We start from the raw sequence: 18,183 nt of genomic DNA, 5'->3' as shown, positions 1-18,183 counted from the left end.
AAGACCAAAAACCACATGGTCATATCAATAGATGCAGAGAAAGCCTTTGACAAAATCCAACATCCCTTTATGATCAAAACACTACAAAAAATAGGAATAGATGGAAAATTCCTGACGATAGTGGAGTCTATATATAGCAAACCTACAGCCAACATCATACTCAATGGTGAAAAACTGGAATCATTTCCCCTCAGATCAGGTACTAGACAGGGCTGCCCACTATCACCATTACTATTCAACATAGTGTTGGAGGTTCTTGCCATAGCAATCAGGCAGGAGCAAGGAATTAAAGGAATACAGATTGGAAGAGAAGAAGTCAAACTCTCCTTATTTGCAGATGACATGATAGTATACATGGAAAAACCTAAGGAATCTAGCAAGAAGCTTTTGGAAATCATCAGGCAATACAGTAATGTGTCAGGTTATAAAATTAACATTCAAAAGTCAGTGGCATTCCTCTATGCAAACACTAAGTTAGAAGAAATTGAAATCCAGAAATCAGTTCCTTTTTCTATAGCAACAAAAACAATAAAATATCTAGGAATAAACCTAACCAAAGAAGTGAAAGACTTGTATACTGAAAATTATGAGTCACTACTCAAAGAAATTGAAAAAGACACAAAAAAATGGAAAGATATTCCATGCTCATGGGTTGGAAGAATTAACATCATCAAAATGAATATATTACCCAGAGCCATCTACAAATTTAATGCTATCCCCATCAAGATCCCAAGCACATTTTTTAGGAGAATAGAACAAATGCTACAAATGTTTATCTGGAACCAGAAAAGACCTAGAATTGCCAAAACAATCTTGAGAAAAAAGAACAGAACCGGAGGCATCACACTCCCAGATCTCAAACTATATTATAGGGCCATTGTCATCAAAACTGCTTGGTACTGGAACATGAACAGACACACTGACCAGTGGAATAGAATTGAGAGCCCAGAAATGAGGCCCCACACCTATGGACATCTAATCTTTGACAAAGGGGCCCAGACTATTACATGGGGAAAGCAGAGTCTCTTCAACAAATGGTGTTGGAAACAATGGGTTGAAACATGCAGAAGAATGAAGCTGAATCACTGTATTTCACCAAATACAAAAGTAAATTCCAAGTGGATCAAGGACTTGGATGTTAGACCAGAAACTATCAGATACTTAGAGGAAAATATTGGAAGAACTTTTTTCCGCATAAATTTTAAAGACATTTTCAATGAAACGAATCCAATTACAAGGAAGACTAAGGCAAGTATAAACCTATGGGACTACATCAAATTAAAAAGCTTCTTCACAGCAAAAGAAACCACTACCCAAATCAAGAGACCCCTCACAGAATGGGAGAAGATCTTTACATGCCATACATCAGATAAGAGTTTAATAACCAACATATATATAAAGAGCTACCAGACTCAACAACAAGACAACAAATAACCCCATCCAAAAATGGGGGGAGGAATTGGACAGAATATTCACCACAGAAGAGATCCAAAAGGCCGAGAAACACATGAAAAAATGCTCCAAGTCTCTGATTGTCAGAGAAATGCAAATCAAGACAACAATGAGATATCACTTCAGTCCTGTGAGAATGTCACACATTAGAAAAGGTAACAGCAGCAAATGCTGGAGAGGGTGTGGGGTCAAAGGAACCCTCCTGCACTGCTGGTGGGAATGTCAATTGGTCCAGCCTCTGTGGAGAACAGTCTGGAGAACTCTCAGAAGGCTAGAAATGGACCTACCCTATGACCCTGCAATTCCCCTCCTGGGGATATATCCTAAGGAACCCAACACATCCATCCAAAAAGATCTGTGTACACATATGTTCTTGGCAGCACAATTTGTAATAGCCAAAACCTGGAAGCAACCCAGGTGTCCAACAACAGATGAGTGGCTGAGCAAGTTGTGGTATATATACACAATGGAATACTACTCAGCTGTAAAAAATGGTGACTTCACCGTTTTCAGCCGATCTTGGATGGACCTTGAAAAAATCATGTTGAGTGAAATAAGTCAGAAACAGAAGGATGAATATGGGATGATCTCACTCTCAGGCCGAAGTTGAAAAACAAGATTAGAAAAGAAAACACAAGTCGAACCTGAAATGGAATTGGAGTATTACACCAAAGTAAAAGACTCTGGGGTGGGTGGGTGGGTGGGTGGGGAGAATACAGGTCCATGAAAAATGATGAATGAAATAGTGGGGGTTGTATTGCTAAATGGGAATCTGGGGAATGTTATGCATGTAAAAAAAAAAAAGTAGAAACGCAAAGCAGAAATTGAGTTTGGAGTATGGCACCAAAGTAAGAAAGCAGAAGTATACTAGAGTTTGCAGTGAGTACCTCCCTAATACTTCCTCTCCACTTTTCCAAGCTTTGGGTCCATGATTGCTCAACAATTTGTTTGGCTTTGTATGTTAACTCTCTTTTTAGTCACCAGGTTCCAGGTGTCATCAGGATGCCGGCCAGACTTCCCTGGATTGAAGACACCACCAATGTGTCCTGGAGCTCAGCTTCCCTAGAGACCCATCCTACTAGGGAAAGAGAGAGGCAGACTGGGAGTATGGACTGACCAGTCAACGCCCATGTTCAGCGAGGAAGCAATTACAGAAGCCAGACCTTCTACCTTCTGTAACTCTCAATGACCCTGGGTCCATGCTCCCAGAGGGATAGAGAATGGGAAAGCTATTGGGGGAGGGGGTGGGATATAGAGATTGGGCGGTGGGAATTGTGTGGAGTTGTACCCCTCCTAAAATAAAAAAACAAACAAACAAAAAAAAAAGAAAATATACTGAAATTTCTTAATTTTGAAGCATGTTGCTACCAAGAAGACACACCAGAAATTAGCATTCAATGTGTATTTATTTGTTTTCCTCCTGGGTTATCTTTATGGCTTGGTGCTTGTACTATGAATCCATTGCTCCTGGTGGTCATTTTTTTCTGTTTTACTGGATAGGGCATAGAGAAATTGAGAGGGGAGGAGAAGACAGAAAGGGGCAGAGAAAGACACCTGCAGACTTGCTTCACCCTTGTGAAGAGACCACCCTGCAGGTGGGGAGCCAGTGCTCCAACAGGAATCCTTGCGCTTCTTCGTACTGTGTGAGCTTAACCTGGTGCTCCATGGCCAGGCCCCGTGTTTGTATATATAACAAAATAATAGGAGGCGGGTGGTGGTGCACTCGGTTGAGCACACATATTGCCATGTGCAAGGACCTGAGTTCAAGCCCAGGTGGTGGGGTGGAGAGCTTCACAAGTGCTGAAGCAGTGCTGCAGGAGTCTTCCCTCACTCCCTTCTCCCCCCTTGCTCTCCTCTCTCCTCCTTCCATCTCAGTTTCTCTCTGAGATTTAATAAATGAATAAATAAAATGATTTATAAGAAAATAGGGAAATTATTATTATTATTTATTTTCCCTTTTGTTGCCCTTGTTGTTTTCTTGTAGTTATTACTGTTGTTGTTGATGTCATCATTGTTGGATAGGACAGAGAGAAATGGAGAGAGGGGAAGACAGAGAAGGAGAGAAAAAGATAGACACCTGCAGACCTGCTTCACCGCCTGTGAAGTGACTTCCCTACAGGTGGGGAGCCAAGAGCTTGAACCGGGATCCTTGCGCCGGTCCTTGTACCACGTGCACTTAACCCGCTGCACTACTCCCCGACCTCCATAATAGGGAAATTTTACTAATATTCAGTTACAATGTAAGAATAACATATCTCGCAAATACTAGCAAATTAACTCGAAGAGATGCACAGGGTACTTTGAAAGGATATAATGACAAACTAAATTTACATATTTATATTTATACAAAAAATATAAAGCACCTCTAATTTGAGGGGGAAAATAGAAAATGTTTTCATAGCAACAAAAATACTATTGAGAATTGTGATTTTCCTTGTTTTCTAAAAATCAGACGTGAAATCTTAGTTGCATACTTTATCCTATAATTTAGAATCATAATAATGATGCCAATCCCAAATTATAGCAGCAATTCTTTTTTTTTGTATTTAGCTCAATAGAACTTTTTGTTTCTTTTTCATTTATAAAATGGAAATATTGACAAGACCATAGGATAAGAGGGGTACAATTCACACCACTAGAACTCCGTATCCCATCCGCTCCCCTGATAGCTTTCCTATTCTTTAGCTCCGTGGGAGTATGGACCCAGGGTCTTTGTGGGGTGCAGAAGATGGCTTCTGTAATTGCTTCCCCGGTGACCATGGGCATTGACAAGTCGATCCATACTTCCAGCCTGTCTCTCTCTCTTTCCATAGTGGGGCAGGGCTCTGAGGAAGTGGAGCTCTAGGACACCTTGGTGAGGTCATCTGTCTAGGGAAGTCTGGTTGGCATCATGGTAGCTAGCATCTGGAACCTGGTGGCTGAAAAAGAGTTAACATATAAAGCCATACACATTGTTGATTAATCATGAACCTAAAGGCTGGAATATGGCAGATGAAGATTTGGGGTCTCCATTCTGGAAAAACTTGTAGGTCTATTTTAGGTATATTTCAGAGGGCCCATGACTTTACTAGTTTTTGCCTTTGCCTGACATCTAATATGCAGGTGGACTCAGGTTATTGTCTGGGAAGATGGTGTCATATTTGAAAAAAAGGACTAGAAAGCTGGATCAGGGAAGAGAGTGGTTCCGAAATATGAGGAAAGTGTGTATATACTGTTAACTGTAAGCCCCACCTGTTTTGGGTTTTGTTTTTTCCTTTCAGGGTTATCGCTGGGGCTCAGTGACTTCACTACCGCTGCACTGCTCCTGGAGGTTATCTTTTTTCCATTGCTATTATTGTTGTTGCTGCATAGGACAAAGAGAAATTGAGAGAATAGGGGAAGACAGAGAGGGAAAGAGAAAGATAGACACCCGCAGACCTGCCCCAGTACTTGCAAAGCAACCTCCCTGCAGGTGGGAAGCTGGGGGCTTGAACCAGGACCCTTGCGTGGGTCCTTGTGCTTCATATTATGTGTATTTAACCCAATACACTACTGCCTGGCCCCCTGAAATTCTTCTTTTAAGATGTTTTTCACAAATACGAAATTTATTTATTTTGGATAGAGGAAGAAGCTGAGAGGGAGTGGGAGGGAGAGATAGAGAAAGAGTGCGAGTGAGCCCTGCAGCACTGTTTCACTGACCATGATGCTTCTCTCCTACAGGTGGACTTGAAATCACTGTAATGCGGTCGCTATAGCAGGTGTTCTACCCCCGGCCCCAGCAGCAATTCTTAAAAGCACACACACACACACGCACACACACACACACAGCCATAGGGCTATCACTGGGGTGGGGTGGGGTGGTGGCACACCTAGCTGAGCACATATTGCAATATGCAAGGACCCAGGACCCCACATGCAGGGGGGAAGCTTTGTAATTAGTGAAGCAGTGTTACATGTGTGTGCGTCTCTCTCTCTCTCCCCCCTTCCCTCTTGATTTCGTTCTCTATCCATATATATATATATATATATATATATGTGAAATGGCTGCCTGGAACGATGGAATCTTGCAAACACCCAGCTCACAGTTAAGATTTCTAAGCCCAGTGCCAGGGCCCAGCATTCTACTTTTATCTTCATTTTATTGTTTCCAAGGAAACAGGGCCTCTGGATTCATTTTGCAGTCCCCAGGCAGCTGTGCTTTGCTTTGATTTTAGAAAAACACTGCTTCCTCTACATTTTGCCTGAAAAACACCCACCATTCATTAGAATTCTCTAACTCTACCCTTTTGTTTGTTTAGTGAGCCAATCTGGCATGTAGTTCCCCTGTGTACTGACGGATTTGCCTGCCTACAATTTGTCCTGGAGGTTTTTAGGTTGATTGGGATAGAACAATCCCCAGACTCCAGATTGTTCAACTGAGACCCAGTGCGGGTGTAGTTGGACTGTGACGATACAGCAAATTTACACCTGAAACCTGGCCAGATTCCTTCAAAAATCCATTGTCATCTGAGGGTTCCGAAAGATCTCTAAGGGGAGCACAGTCATATACTGTGGCGAAAGGATTCTCTGGAGGATCTACGCAAACTTGGAAGGAAAAAGCGACACCTCCAGGTGAAGGGAGGCAATGTCTTTCCCTGATGCTCTATAGGGTGCCATCTCCCAGAAGATCCAGGGGCAGCCCCATAATACCAATGTATTGGGGAGGAGGGGTGTGAAAAGAGGTCACAACGTGGTTGAAAGCTCGAATCAGTCTCAAAGTCACATTTTCCAGGTAAGTGAACTACCAACAGGCTACCTTTATCATATGAGAAAATGAAAATCATAAAGCTTCCTAAAGATGCTTTCGTTTACATACTGCAGTGGATTAAGGGAAACCGCACACAGTATTATTGGTGCAGACTTATTTGAACTGGAGTTGCTGGGATGATAGGCAACACAGATTATAGCAACACTCAAACCCTACAGCAGGGGTTATGAGATAGCATTATAACGATGCAAAAGGACTTTCATGCCTGAGGCACCAAAAGTTCCAAGTTCAATCCCCAGTCCTACCATATGCCAGAGTTGAGCAGTGCCTTGGAATAAATAACAAAAATCATATACTGAACCCCACAGCCAACCCGGATAAGCACAGCCCAATGGAATCTACACACTGACTTCTCCGCCACCCCTAGAGCTATATCGTAGGAGAGCCTGCACATTCTGTTTCTTTCCCTGCTTCCCTCGTGGTATGAGCCCGCTGACTTCTCCCCCCTCTTCATCCTTTGGGATCTGACGGGAGCTGACGATCACTGGCACTTCCGGAGGCCCCTCAACGTCCCTGAATACTATTCTATGGATTCATTGAATAAGAGAGAAGAGATCTTTCTCCTTGAAGAGCGCTCCCCCTGGAAGCCCGCTCTACCCCCATGAGCTTAGAAACATCCTCATTCACCGAACGGAACGGACTGCCCTCCAACATGGCGCCCCCTTTCAGAAGCTTAGCCTGGGCGCGGCCATGTTCGTCGCCAGACAGCGCCGTTCCAGAGGCCCCGAATACTCCAAAAGAAAGAGTCCGTAACCTCTCCATCTTGACTCTGGGCTGACCGCGGCTTCCAATGTGGTGGCGCGCGTGCACCGGACTGCGCCCGCCCCGCCCCGCCCCTCCGCCTTGAGTCTCCCTCCCGCCCATCCCGATAGGGGCGGAGCTACGGGTGGTGACCGGAAACGGCTGCCTGAACCCAGCGGTCGCTTTATAGTTGTTGCCTGGAGGATCTTCAGGATCAGTGTCCAGGGATGTGGACCTGTTGGGGACCGCGGGAGGGTGAGTGTTGCCGGGGGGGGGGGGGGGGGGGGGGCGAGGGGGTGTGTGTCAGCGCTCTGGGTCGGAATCTGTTATGGAACTAGGTTGCTGTTGGATGAGTCCCTCGTGATTTTTCAGGCTTGCCTCTTTTCTCCTGTCGACGTTGGGGTCTTCAAGTTCCCTCCAGGACCCACTAGGGCTGGTGCCTCGAGCTCCGAGTGTTTTCTGAGAGTCCCTGTTTTGCCCGGGACTCATTGAGAAGTGCATTTTCCACTTTCAGAAAGTTGATCTTTTTCAGGGAGGTCTCTATGCTCAGATGTCTGCATGAAGCACGAGCCGTGAAACATGAGGGGCTCCTGGCCTGGTCAGTGGGAGGATTATTATAAATGTTTCAGTGATAACTCAGAAATGGCATTTGAGTAGTTGTCAGGGGTATCATCCCAAATCTGCCTTTATTATTATTATTCTGCTGCTATTATAGGATGGTTCACGTTCCGTTTTTGAGTTAACTTTTGCATAAAATACGAGACTTGGACCTATTAGAGATTCTTTTCTTTGGATATCCAATTATTAAAGCACCTTTTTATAGAAAAGGTTATCCTTTATTGACTTGTTCTGTAGCTTTGTAAAAAAAAAAAATCAGTGGTATGGCCCTCAAGAGAGCTCACTTGGACAGTATACTTACTACTTTGATTTCTGTGCGACCTAGGTTCTATCCCGGCACTCACCACGGTGAAGTCCCATCGATGGCAAAAGAAAAGAAAAGGAAAGGAAAGGAAAGAAAGAAAACAGTTATAATGTACTCGTGTAAACCTTTTGTAGATTCTCTGTTTTTTATAATTATTTTTAAATATTTATTTATTTTCCCCTCTTTTGTTGCCCTGTTTTTTGACACATTTTTTTTTTGTCCCCAGGGTTATTGCCGGGGTTTGGTGCCTGCACCACGAATCCACTGCTCCTGGAGACCATTTTTTCCCCCTTTGTTGCCCTTCTTGTTCCATCATTGTTGTGGTTATTATTATTGTTGTTGTTGCTGCTGTCGTTGGATAGGACAGAGAGAAATGGAGAGAGGAGGGGAAGACAGAGAGGGGGAGAGAAAGATAGACACCTGCAGACCTGCTTCACCGCCTGTGAAGCGACTCCTGTGCAGGTGGGCGGGATCCTTCCATGGGTCCTTGCACTTCGGTTCTTTGCACTTCGAGCCATGTGCGCTTAACCCACTGCGCTGCCGCCGGACTCCGGCCCTTATTGGTTTTTATTGTTGTTGTAGTTGTTATTATTATTGTTGTTGTTGTTGATGTCGTTGTTAGATAGGACAGTGTTGGCTACCTGATGGATTTTCTACAGCAATTTTGTGTCTGAATTTGTGAGAGATATTGGTCTGAAGTTGTCTTCTCTGTAGTCCCTTTTGTTGCCCTTGTTGTTTTATTGTTGTAGTTATTATTGTTGTTATTGATGTCGTCTTTGTTGGATAGGACAGAGAGAAATGGAGAGAGGAGGGGAAGACAGAGAGGGAGAGAGAAAGATAGACACCTGCAGACCTGCTTCACCATCTGTGAAGCGACTCCCCTGCAGGTGGGGAGTCAGGGGCTGGAACCGGGATCCTTATGCCGGTCCTTGCGCTTCACCACGTGCGCTTAACCCGCTGCCCTACCACCCGACTCCCTTTTTTTTTTTGTTTAAGGCTTGTGTAGAATGATGCTGATTTGTCTTTAATGGGGGTTGGTAGAATTCTTCAGTGCAACCATTATGAACTTGGAAAAAATTTCCTTTTGGAAACGTGAAATAAATTCCTTTTTTGTTTGTTTGTTTTTTGTTTTAATATTTATTTGTTCCCTTTCGTTGCCCTGGTTATTTTATTGTTATAGTTATTATTGATGTCGTTGTTGGATAGGATACAGAGAAATGGAAAGAGGAGAGGAAGACAGAGAGGAGGAGAGAAAGATAGACACCTGCAGACCTGCCTCAGGCCTGTGAAGAGACTCCCCTACAGGTGGGGAACCGGGGGCTCGAACCGGGATCCTTATGCCAGTCCATACACTTTGCACCACGTGCACTTAACCCACTGGTCTGCTGCCCGACTTCCTTTTGTTTGTGTTTTAAAACCAGATTACTTCTGGCTTATGTGTGGTGCTAGAAAAATTGAACCTGGGACCCTGGAGCCTCAAGCATGAGAACCTTTTTTAGAACCATTATGCTGTCTCCTCAGACCTGTCTCTGTACCTGTTGACGCTTGAGTTGTAACCTTCTTCTGTGCCCTGTTTGTGCTCTGTGGGCAGCAGAATGAAACCCAGAACAACTCAGCACTATATTGTGCCTCAAATCCTGAACTCTGTGGCTTGCCACCTTTCCTTTCTAACTTCCAGGATCTTCCTCTTTGTAGTTGTGGGTAGACTGGGTTTGACTGAACATTACCAAAAGCCCATATACGTGCTCATAGCATGAAATAACCAACATTCTAGCAATAGAAAGTGCTGGGGTGGCCATACAAATTCAGTGTGGGGTAGCCAGGCGGTAGTGCATCTGTTTAAGCGCACACACATTATGGTGAAAGGACTCAGATCCAAACCTCTGGTATCCACCTGCAGGGGGAAAGCTTCATGGGTGGTGAAGCAGGGCTGCAGGTGTCTCTCTGTCTCTCTCCCTCTCTTCCTTCCTTCCCCTCTCAATTTCTCTGTCTCTAGCTGGAAATAAATAAATAAATATCATAAATAAAAAAAATAAACAAGTTTTACTTATTAAAAATTTTAAATGTGGTACCTGTTTGTACACAGTATGTGGCTCCTTCTGATAACAATACCAGAAAAATGACTGAAATGTTTCGCTGGTGCTCTGTGTCTTACAGGCTTCATTTCATTTGATTTTTGCAACCACTTGAGTGAAATTATCTCATTTAAAAAGACCTGGGGGGTCAGGCGGTAGTAGCGCAGTGGGTTAAGCACACGTGGCGCAAAGCGCAAGGACCGGTAAGGATCCCTGTTCGAGCCCCCACCTACCCACCTGCAGGGGAGTCGCTTCACATGCGGTGAAGCAGGTCTAGAAGTGTCTATCTTTCTCTCCCCCTCTCTGTCTTCCCCTCCTCTCTCCATTTTTCTCTGTCCTAACAACGACAACATCAATAACAACAATAATAACTACAGCAATTAAATAAAGGCCAACAAAATGGAGTGAATAAGTAAATATTTTTTAATAAAGGGGCTGGGGAGGGAGTCTGGCGGTAGCGCAGCGGGTTAAGCGCATGTGGCACGAAGCACAAGGACCGGCGTAAGGATCCCGGTTCGAGTCCCCGGCTCTCCACCTGCAGGGGAGTCGCTTCACAGGCGGTGAAGCAGGTCTGCAGATGTCTACCTTTCTCTCCACTCTCTGTCTTCCCCTCCTCTCTCCATTTCTCTCTGTCCTATCCAACAAAGATGACATCAATAACAACAATAACTACAACAACAATAAAAAGATAAGGTCAACAAAAAGGAAAAGAAATAAATATAATTTTTAAAAGGGCTGGGGAAACAGCATAATAGTTCTGTAATTGACTTATGTCTGAGGTTATGACGTCATAGATTCAATCCCCATCACCATCATAAGCCAGAGCTAAGCACAGCAGTGCTATGTGCACTCTCTCTCTCTTCCTCTATCTCTCTCATTAGTATAAAATACATAGAATATTTTTTAAATAAAGCCTGGAAAAAATATGAAGAAATGTTTTTCTATTCTCATATAGTTGGCTGAGCTGACATTTACACATTTATTCATTTTAGTTCATTGGTTTACTCTGAAGAGCTTGAATGTGTTCTATTTTCTTTTCTTTTTCAGTTTTTTTAAAATTGTATTTATTTATTAATGAGAAAGATAGGAGGAGAGAGAGAGAAGGAACCAGACATCACTCTGGTACATGTGCTGCCAGGGATTGAACTCAGGACCTCATGCTTGAGAGTCTGATGCTTTATCCACTGCGCCACCTCCCAGATCACTCTTTTTTAGTTTTATCTTTAAATTTTCTGGTTTTTCTTTTATTAATGTGTTGGTATGCATGAGACCCCTTCTGTTTCATTTGGTTTAAATCCCCCCTGCTTAACACTATTCTATTTACATAACCACTTCATTCTATTTACATAACCACTGTTAACAACTTCCATCCTCCCTCCAGGGCATTTGTGGTTCAGTGATAGGATTCTCGCCTAATCTGCCCCCTCTTTGTCACACTCTGATTTTCACCAGTCACTTTTCTCTCCACCCTCTCTATGTCACATCCTGTTTCCACCTTACTTGGCAAGTATATATAAAGACAGCATTGTGAGTTTTACAGTACTGTACCTTGAGTTTAGTTTAGCTCGTCTTAGATTGTGCTGCGTCCTGCATGAATAAAGAGATACTGCGTACAACCCAGCCATGAGTCCCTGGTCGTCTGTTACCCGCCCATGAAGCTAGCCCGGTGAAAACAACCTAACCCGTCGAAAACGACATTAATGGTATTTTTTTCCCTTTATTGGGCAATTAATGCCTCACAGTCAACAGTAAAATATAGTAGTTGGTACATGTGTAACATTTCTTAGTTTTTTATATAACAATATAACCCCCCACCTAGACCGTTCTCTTCCATCATGTTCTAAGGACCTGAACACTCCCCACCTACTCCCACCCCAGAGTCATTTACTTTGGTGGAAGACACAAATCCATTTCAAGTTCTGCTTTGTGTTTGCCCTCCTGTTATTATTGTTTTAAATATTTATTTTATTTATTCATTCCCTTTTGTTGCCCTTGTTGTTTTATTGTTGTAGTTATTATTGTTGTTGTTATTGATGTCGTCGTTGTTGGATAGGACAGAGAGAAATGGAGAGAGGAGGGGAAGACAGAGAGGGGGAGAGAAAGACAGACACGTGCAGGCCTGCTTCACCGCCTGGGAAGTGACTCCCCTGCAAGTGGGGAGCCGGGGCTAGAGCAGGGATCCTTACACCCGCCCATTAACGCTTTGCGCCTAGTGCGCTTAACCCGCTGCGCTACCGCCTGATTCCCCCTGTTCTTATTTTTTAAATTCTGTCTATGAGTGAGATCATCCCATATCCATCCTTCTCTTTCTTTCTTTCTTTTTTTTTTAATATTTATTTATTCCCTTTTGTTGCCCTGGTTTTTTTATTGCTGTAGTCTTTATTGTTGTTGTTATTGATGTCGTTGTTGTTGGATAGGAAAGAGAGAATGGAGAGAGCTGGGGAAGACAGAGGGAGGAGAGAAAGAAAGACACCTGTAGACCTGCTTCACCACATGTGAAGCATCTCCCCTGCAGGTGGGGAGCCGGGGGCTCGAACCGGGATCCATATGTCGGTCCTTGTGTTTTACGCCATGTTCGCTTAACCTGCTGCGCTACCGCCCGACTCCCATCCTTCTCTTTCTGGCTTATCTCCTTAACGTGGTTCCTTCAAGCTCCATTAATGTTATTTATTTAATATTTTATTTTTATTATATTTGATAGGATAGAGAGAAATTGAGAGGAGAGGAGGAGATAGGTAGCAAGAATGAGACACCTGCAGACCTGTTTCACCACTTGTGAAGCTTTGCCCCTGTGAGTGGGGATCCTGGCTTTGAACCTGGGTCTTTGTGCAGTGTGCACATGTGCACTTGACTGAGTATGCCGCCACCACCACCCCCACCTCCCCGTGCTGTTTTTGATCACCAGAATTATCACTGAGACTCTAACCTTGCATGGTCCCACCATGCCATTTTGTTTCCCTTTTCTTTCTTTTGATAGAGGGTGAGAGACGGAGAGAGAGATAGAGGAGAGACAGAGAGACACCCACAGTACAACTTCATCATTAGTGAAGCCTCCCTTTTTTTTTTTTTTTTTTTAGAGAATTTATTTACTTATGAGAAAGATAGGAGGAGAGAAAGAACCAGACATCACTCTGGTACATGTGCTGCTGGGGATTGAACTCGGGACCTCGTGAGAATCCAATGCTTTATCCACTTCGCCACCTCCCGGACCACGTGAAGCTTCCCTTTCTACAGGTGCTCTCCTGTGGGGGCCAAGATCATGAGCCTGAGTCCTCACTCATGCTGACATCTTGAACTGGCTGTGTGAATCACCACCCAGCCTCCACTCATATTCTATGTTGACAAATAACCAAACGGTCATTGTGTGGGTTTTGCCTCCCCTACAGCTTCTCAGGCTGCGAACTGTACTTCAGTGCCCACCCGCCCCAGGCAATGTCTGTGGGTTGAATGTGGAGTGACTGACCCTGTGGATGTTGTCCTTTTAGGTTTCTTGGCACTTCTGTGATGGCCCTGGGCTAGACTCCAGACTGAAGGTGACAGGACTTGACCCCAGCTGTCTTGCAGCTCTGGGAAGAGCAGAGTCAGCAGCAAGAGAGCCTAAGGGCTAAGGATCACTGAAGGCATGCCAGCTAACCAGAGTTCTTCTGGGGACTTGGGGCGTTATGACAGCCCCTCAGAGGTAAGGGGAAGGAAGTGATGACCTGGAGAAGATATTCATCCCTAGTGAAAGCTTGTACCTCATTATTTCAATCCCCCCTCTTTTTTTTTTTTTTGGTTTGCTTATTTTTATTTAATCTCCATGATAGGATAATCCCCTTTCCCCTACTTTTATTGATCACTAATTTTCACTGTATAAATTCCTTTCTCTTGCCTATTTTTGTTGTGTTTTTATAGAGACAGAGAGGCAAAGAGTTGGGGGGGGGGCAGAAAGTGAAAAAGACCACAGCACTGAGGTTTCCTTCAACGTGATGGGGGTTGGGCTCAAACCTGGGTCACACACATGGCAAGCAGTGCACTATATACCATGTCAGCTATTCTGCCAATCTGTACTTTGTTTATTTATTATTTACTTTCCTTAACTTATAAAATTTTAAAGAGGTGTTTAATATTAGGCTCAGCACCCCATTTGTGAGTCATATATATTTCTCTCTCTTTCTCTCTCGCTTGCTACTTGGCAATTAGCAGTTGGTTTTTTTTCTTTTATGTGCAAATGGGAAAAAGCATCACATAGCTCTTTTGGGGCCAGCTGGTAACACACCCAGTAATGCACACATAGTACTAAGCGCAAGGACCTGCACAAAGATCTGGGTTTGAGCCCCTGGCTCCCCACCTGCAGGGGAGAAGCTTCACTAGAGGCAAAGCAGGTCTGCAGGTGTCTGTCTTTCTCTCTCCCTCTTTATCTTCCCTTCCTCTCTCAATTTCTCTCTGTCCTGTCCAATAAAATGAACCAAAATTTGCCAGGAGCAATGGAATCATAGTGCCAACATTGAGCTGCAGCGATAACCCTGGAGGAAAAACAAACAAACAACAAAAACACCATTTAAAAAAATATCTATTTATTGGATACAGACAGCCAGAATAGAAAGGAAGGGGAAGGTGGGGGGGGGAGATACAGAAAGACACCTGCAACACCACTTCACCACTTGAAGCATTCCCCTGCAGGTAGGGGCCGGGGACTTGAACTTGGGTCCTTGTGCATTGCAACATGTGTAATAAACTAGGTGCATCAACACCCACCACCACCCCCAAAAATAAACCTCTTTCTTGCTTTATAATTCTCCCTGATTCTGTCTCACAGAGGCAGGTGCTCTTCATTATTCAAACATATTCTTTTTTTTGTTTAATTGATTAATTTACTTTTTAATTTTTATTTATAAAATGGAAATGCTGACATAACCATAGGATAAGAGGGGTACAATTCCCACCACCAGAGCTCCGTATCCCATTTCCTCCCCCTGATAGCTTTCCTATTCTTTAACCCTCTGGGAGTATTCACCGAGGGTCATTATGGGGTGCAGAAGGTGGAAGGTCAGGCTTCTGTAATTGCTTCCCCGCTGAATGAGTTCAAACATATTCTATTTGTTTTCTTTTGGGGGCATTATCTGTGGATTTCCAGCTGTGAAGGTACAGACAGCTTCTCCTAACACTTTTGGTCTTATTGATATTTCTTTTTTAAAAAATATTTATTTACTAATGATAAAGATAGGAGGAGAGAGAGAAAGAACCAGATAACACTCTGGTACATGTGCTGCTGGGGATTGAACTCGGGACCTCATACTTGAGAATCCAATGCTTTATCCATTGCGCCACCTCCCAGACCACATTATTAATATTTCTTATAAATACCCTTGTCTTGATCAAGTGCACTGTCAGAGTATATTCCCGTGACTGTTTACAGTTGAGTCTTACAGTCTTAGTGTGTTGATTATTTCCACCCAACCTTTTTTTTTTTGATGGTTAAAAAAATTGGGGTTTTATTATTTTTGCTAAACAATACTAAAAAAATTCATTTTGAAGGCAGGGATTGAATTATTTAATTTTGATCCATTTATTTAAAAAAAGAGGGGGGAAGGGAAGAGACCATGGCCAAAAAAAGAAAAAAAAAGTAATCCCCTATCCCACCCCTAAAGCTCGAATTCATCGAGTAATGGTGGCACCCTGCGCCATGACACTGTCTGGGAGGCACAAGGGTAACAAGTGCCTGTCTTAGCTCTCAGCAGGTTATTCAACACCAGACAAACTAGTGGGCTAATGTCCAGAAATTCTTTCCAGGTTTTTCTGCCCATTGGCTGAGCACATACAAACTGTCATAAGCTTGTAGAATTTAGGGGTATGAGGAGGGGGTACAATAGGACTTTGGCAGAAAAGAAACTATAGAGCACCTAAGTTTTCTCTTGGGCTAGTGGCTCTGAATACAGACTGAAAGAGGTCAGGACAGGTGGACTCCAGGTTTCTTAGGGAAGCCAATCATCCGTCAAGGCAGAGCAGAAATGTGCCATGCAAAATAGTTTCCCGCAGAGGGCACAGGAAGAAGGGCAACTGACTATCCCATCTAGGAAACAGGAGAACTGTGAGGAGATTCTTCTAGTACCATGAAATAAGACAAAAGGCAGAAGGAGAATCCTGAGGGTTTGGCCAAACATGAGACTGATACACAATTAAATCCACCCAATTTTTTTTTATTTCCTTGAAGTTAGCTACTTTCTGGTTTAGTCTTTAAAAAAAAATGATATAGGCAGAGAGAGGTGTGTGTGTGTGTGTGTGTGTGTGTGTGTGTCTATGTATGAGAGAGAGAGACTGAGACCAAGCACCAAAGCTCTCTTCAATGCACTGGGGGTTGGGGCTGGGCTCACACCTGGGACATGCACATGGCAAAGCAGCACACTATTCAGGTGAGCTATTTAGCTGGCTCTAAGTTTGTTTTCTTGGCTAAATAAAAGTATTGGTTGAAAGGCTAAGGAGAGAGCATAACAGACTTGTATGCCCAAGGCCCGGTAGGTTCCAGGTTCAGTCCCTGGCACCACCATCTGCCAGGACTCTGCTCTCTCTCTGTGTGTGTGTCTCTCGCTCTCTTTCTCATAATAACAAATACATACCCTTTAAAATAGTCTTGTTTAGGGAGTCGGGCGGTAGCGCAGTGGACTAAGTGCTTGTGGCGCAAAGCCCAGGGACCGACGTAAGGATCCCAATTCGAGCTCCTGGCTCCCCACCTGCAGGGGAGTCGCTTCACAGGCGGTGAAGCAGGTCTGCAGGTGTCTATCTTTCTCTCCCCCACTCTATCTACCCCTCCTCTCTCCATTTATCTCTGTCCTATCCAGTAACAACGACATAAAAACAACAATAATAATAACTATAACAATAAAACAAGGGAGACAAAAGGGAATACATAAATAAATAAATTTTTAAAAATAGTCTTGTTTAGTAATTTTGTGCACAAATTAATAAGTCTACTTTAGGTGCCTGCACAGCGAATCCACAGCTCCTGGTGATCATCTTTTGCCGTTTTTGGTATTGTTGTTAGATAGATCAGAGAGAAATTGAGAGAGAAGGGGAAGACAGAGGGGGAGAGAAAGATGGACACCTGCAGACCTGCTTCACCACTTGCAAAGAGACCCCCTGCAGGTGGGGAGTTGGGGCCTTGTGCAGGTCCTTGCGCTTTGTACTGCTCTTAACTTGGTGCTCTACCACACGGCCCCCAAAGTCTTCTTTCTACTCTACTTTTTTTTCATTAACTTTAATTGATTTTTTTTTTTTTTGCCTCCAGGATTATTGTTGGGGCTCGTTGCCGGCTCTATGAATCCACTGCTCCTGAAGGTCATTTTTTCCCATTTTTATTGGATAAGACAGAGAGAAATTGAGAGGGGAAGGGGTCATAGATACCTGCAGACATGCTTCACTGCTTGTGAAAGGACTCCCTTGTAGGTGGAGAGCCAGGGGCTCGAACTGGGATCCTTGCGCCAGTTCTTGTGCTTTGTATTATTTACACTTAAATCTGTTGTGCCGCTGCCCGACCCCCTCATTGAGATTTTTGTTGTTGTTGTTGTGCTGCTTCATCATTATTGGATAGGACAGAGAAATGTAGAGAGGAGGGGAAGACAGAGAGGGAGAGAGAAAGATAGACACCTGTAGACCTGTTTCACCACCTGTGAAGCGACTCCCCTGGAGGTGGGGAGCAGGGGGCTCAAACTGGGATCCTTATGCCCGTCTCTGTGCTTTGCACCACCTGCGTGCACTTAACCCGCTGCACTACCAACCGACTCCCACAAATCTTCCTTTATGTCTCTCATTAATGCAATCTGTTAAATGCATTTTTACTTGAAATAACTATTTTTATTGATTTAATAATAATCAACATGACCATAAGATAAGAGGGGTACAATTCCATACAATTCTAACCACCAGAGTTCCACTATCTTTTTTAAAAAATATTTATTTATTTATTACCTTTTGTTGCCCTTGTTTTTTATTGTTGTAGTTATTATTACTGTGGTCATCATTGTTGAATAGGACAGAGAGAAATGGAGAGGGGAGGAGAAGACAGAGAGAGTTGTGAAGCAACTCCCCTGCAAGTGGGGAGCTGGGGGCTCGAACCATTTTTGTTTGTTTGTTTTTGTATCAGAACACTGCCCAACTCTGGCTTATGGTGGTGCTGGGGATTGAACCTAGGACCTCAGAGTCTCTTGTGCAAAATTTTCATGCTATCTCCT

At 43.7% G+C, this 18,183-nt stretch overlaps 1 protein-coding gene across 1 annotated transcript in view; it reads left to right on the top strand.

The window, feature by feature from the left end:
- Positions 1-7,117: 7,117 nt before the first annotated feature.
- Positions 7,118-18,183, top strand: part of LOC103119169 (zinc finger protein 81-like) — a 39,360-nt gene continuing 28,294 nt past the window's right edge. Inside the window, exons 1-2 of the mRNA XM_016190953.2 lie at positions 7,118-7,234; positions 13,462-13,655. Of these exons, the coding sequence (XP_016046439.1) occupies positions 13,599-13,655 (57 nt within the window). The 5' untranslated portion in view covers positions 7,118-7,234; positions 13,462-13,598. The remainder of the gene's footprint in view (positions 7,235-13,461; positions 13,656-18,183) is intronic.

This window comes from Erinaceus europaeus, chromosome X, assembly GCF_950295315.1.
Source record: "Erinaceus europaeus chromosome X, mEriEur2.1, whole genome shotgun sequence".
NCBI classification, from domain to species: Eukaryota; Metazoa; Chordata; class Mammalia; order Eulipotyphla; family Erinaceidae; genus Erinaceus; species Erinaceus europaeus.
The sequence above is the reverse complement of the archived record's forward strand: the minus strand, read 5'-3'. Positions and strand labels throughout refer to the sequence as shown.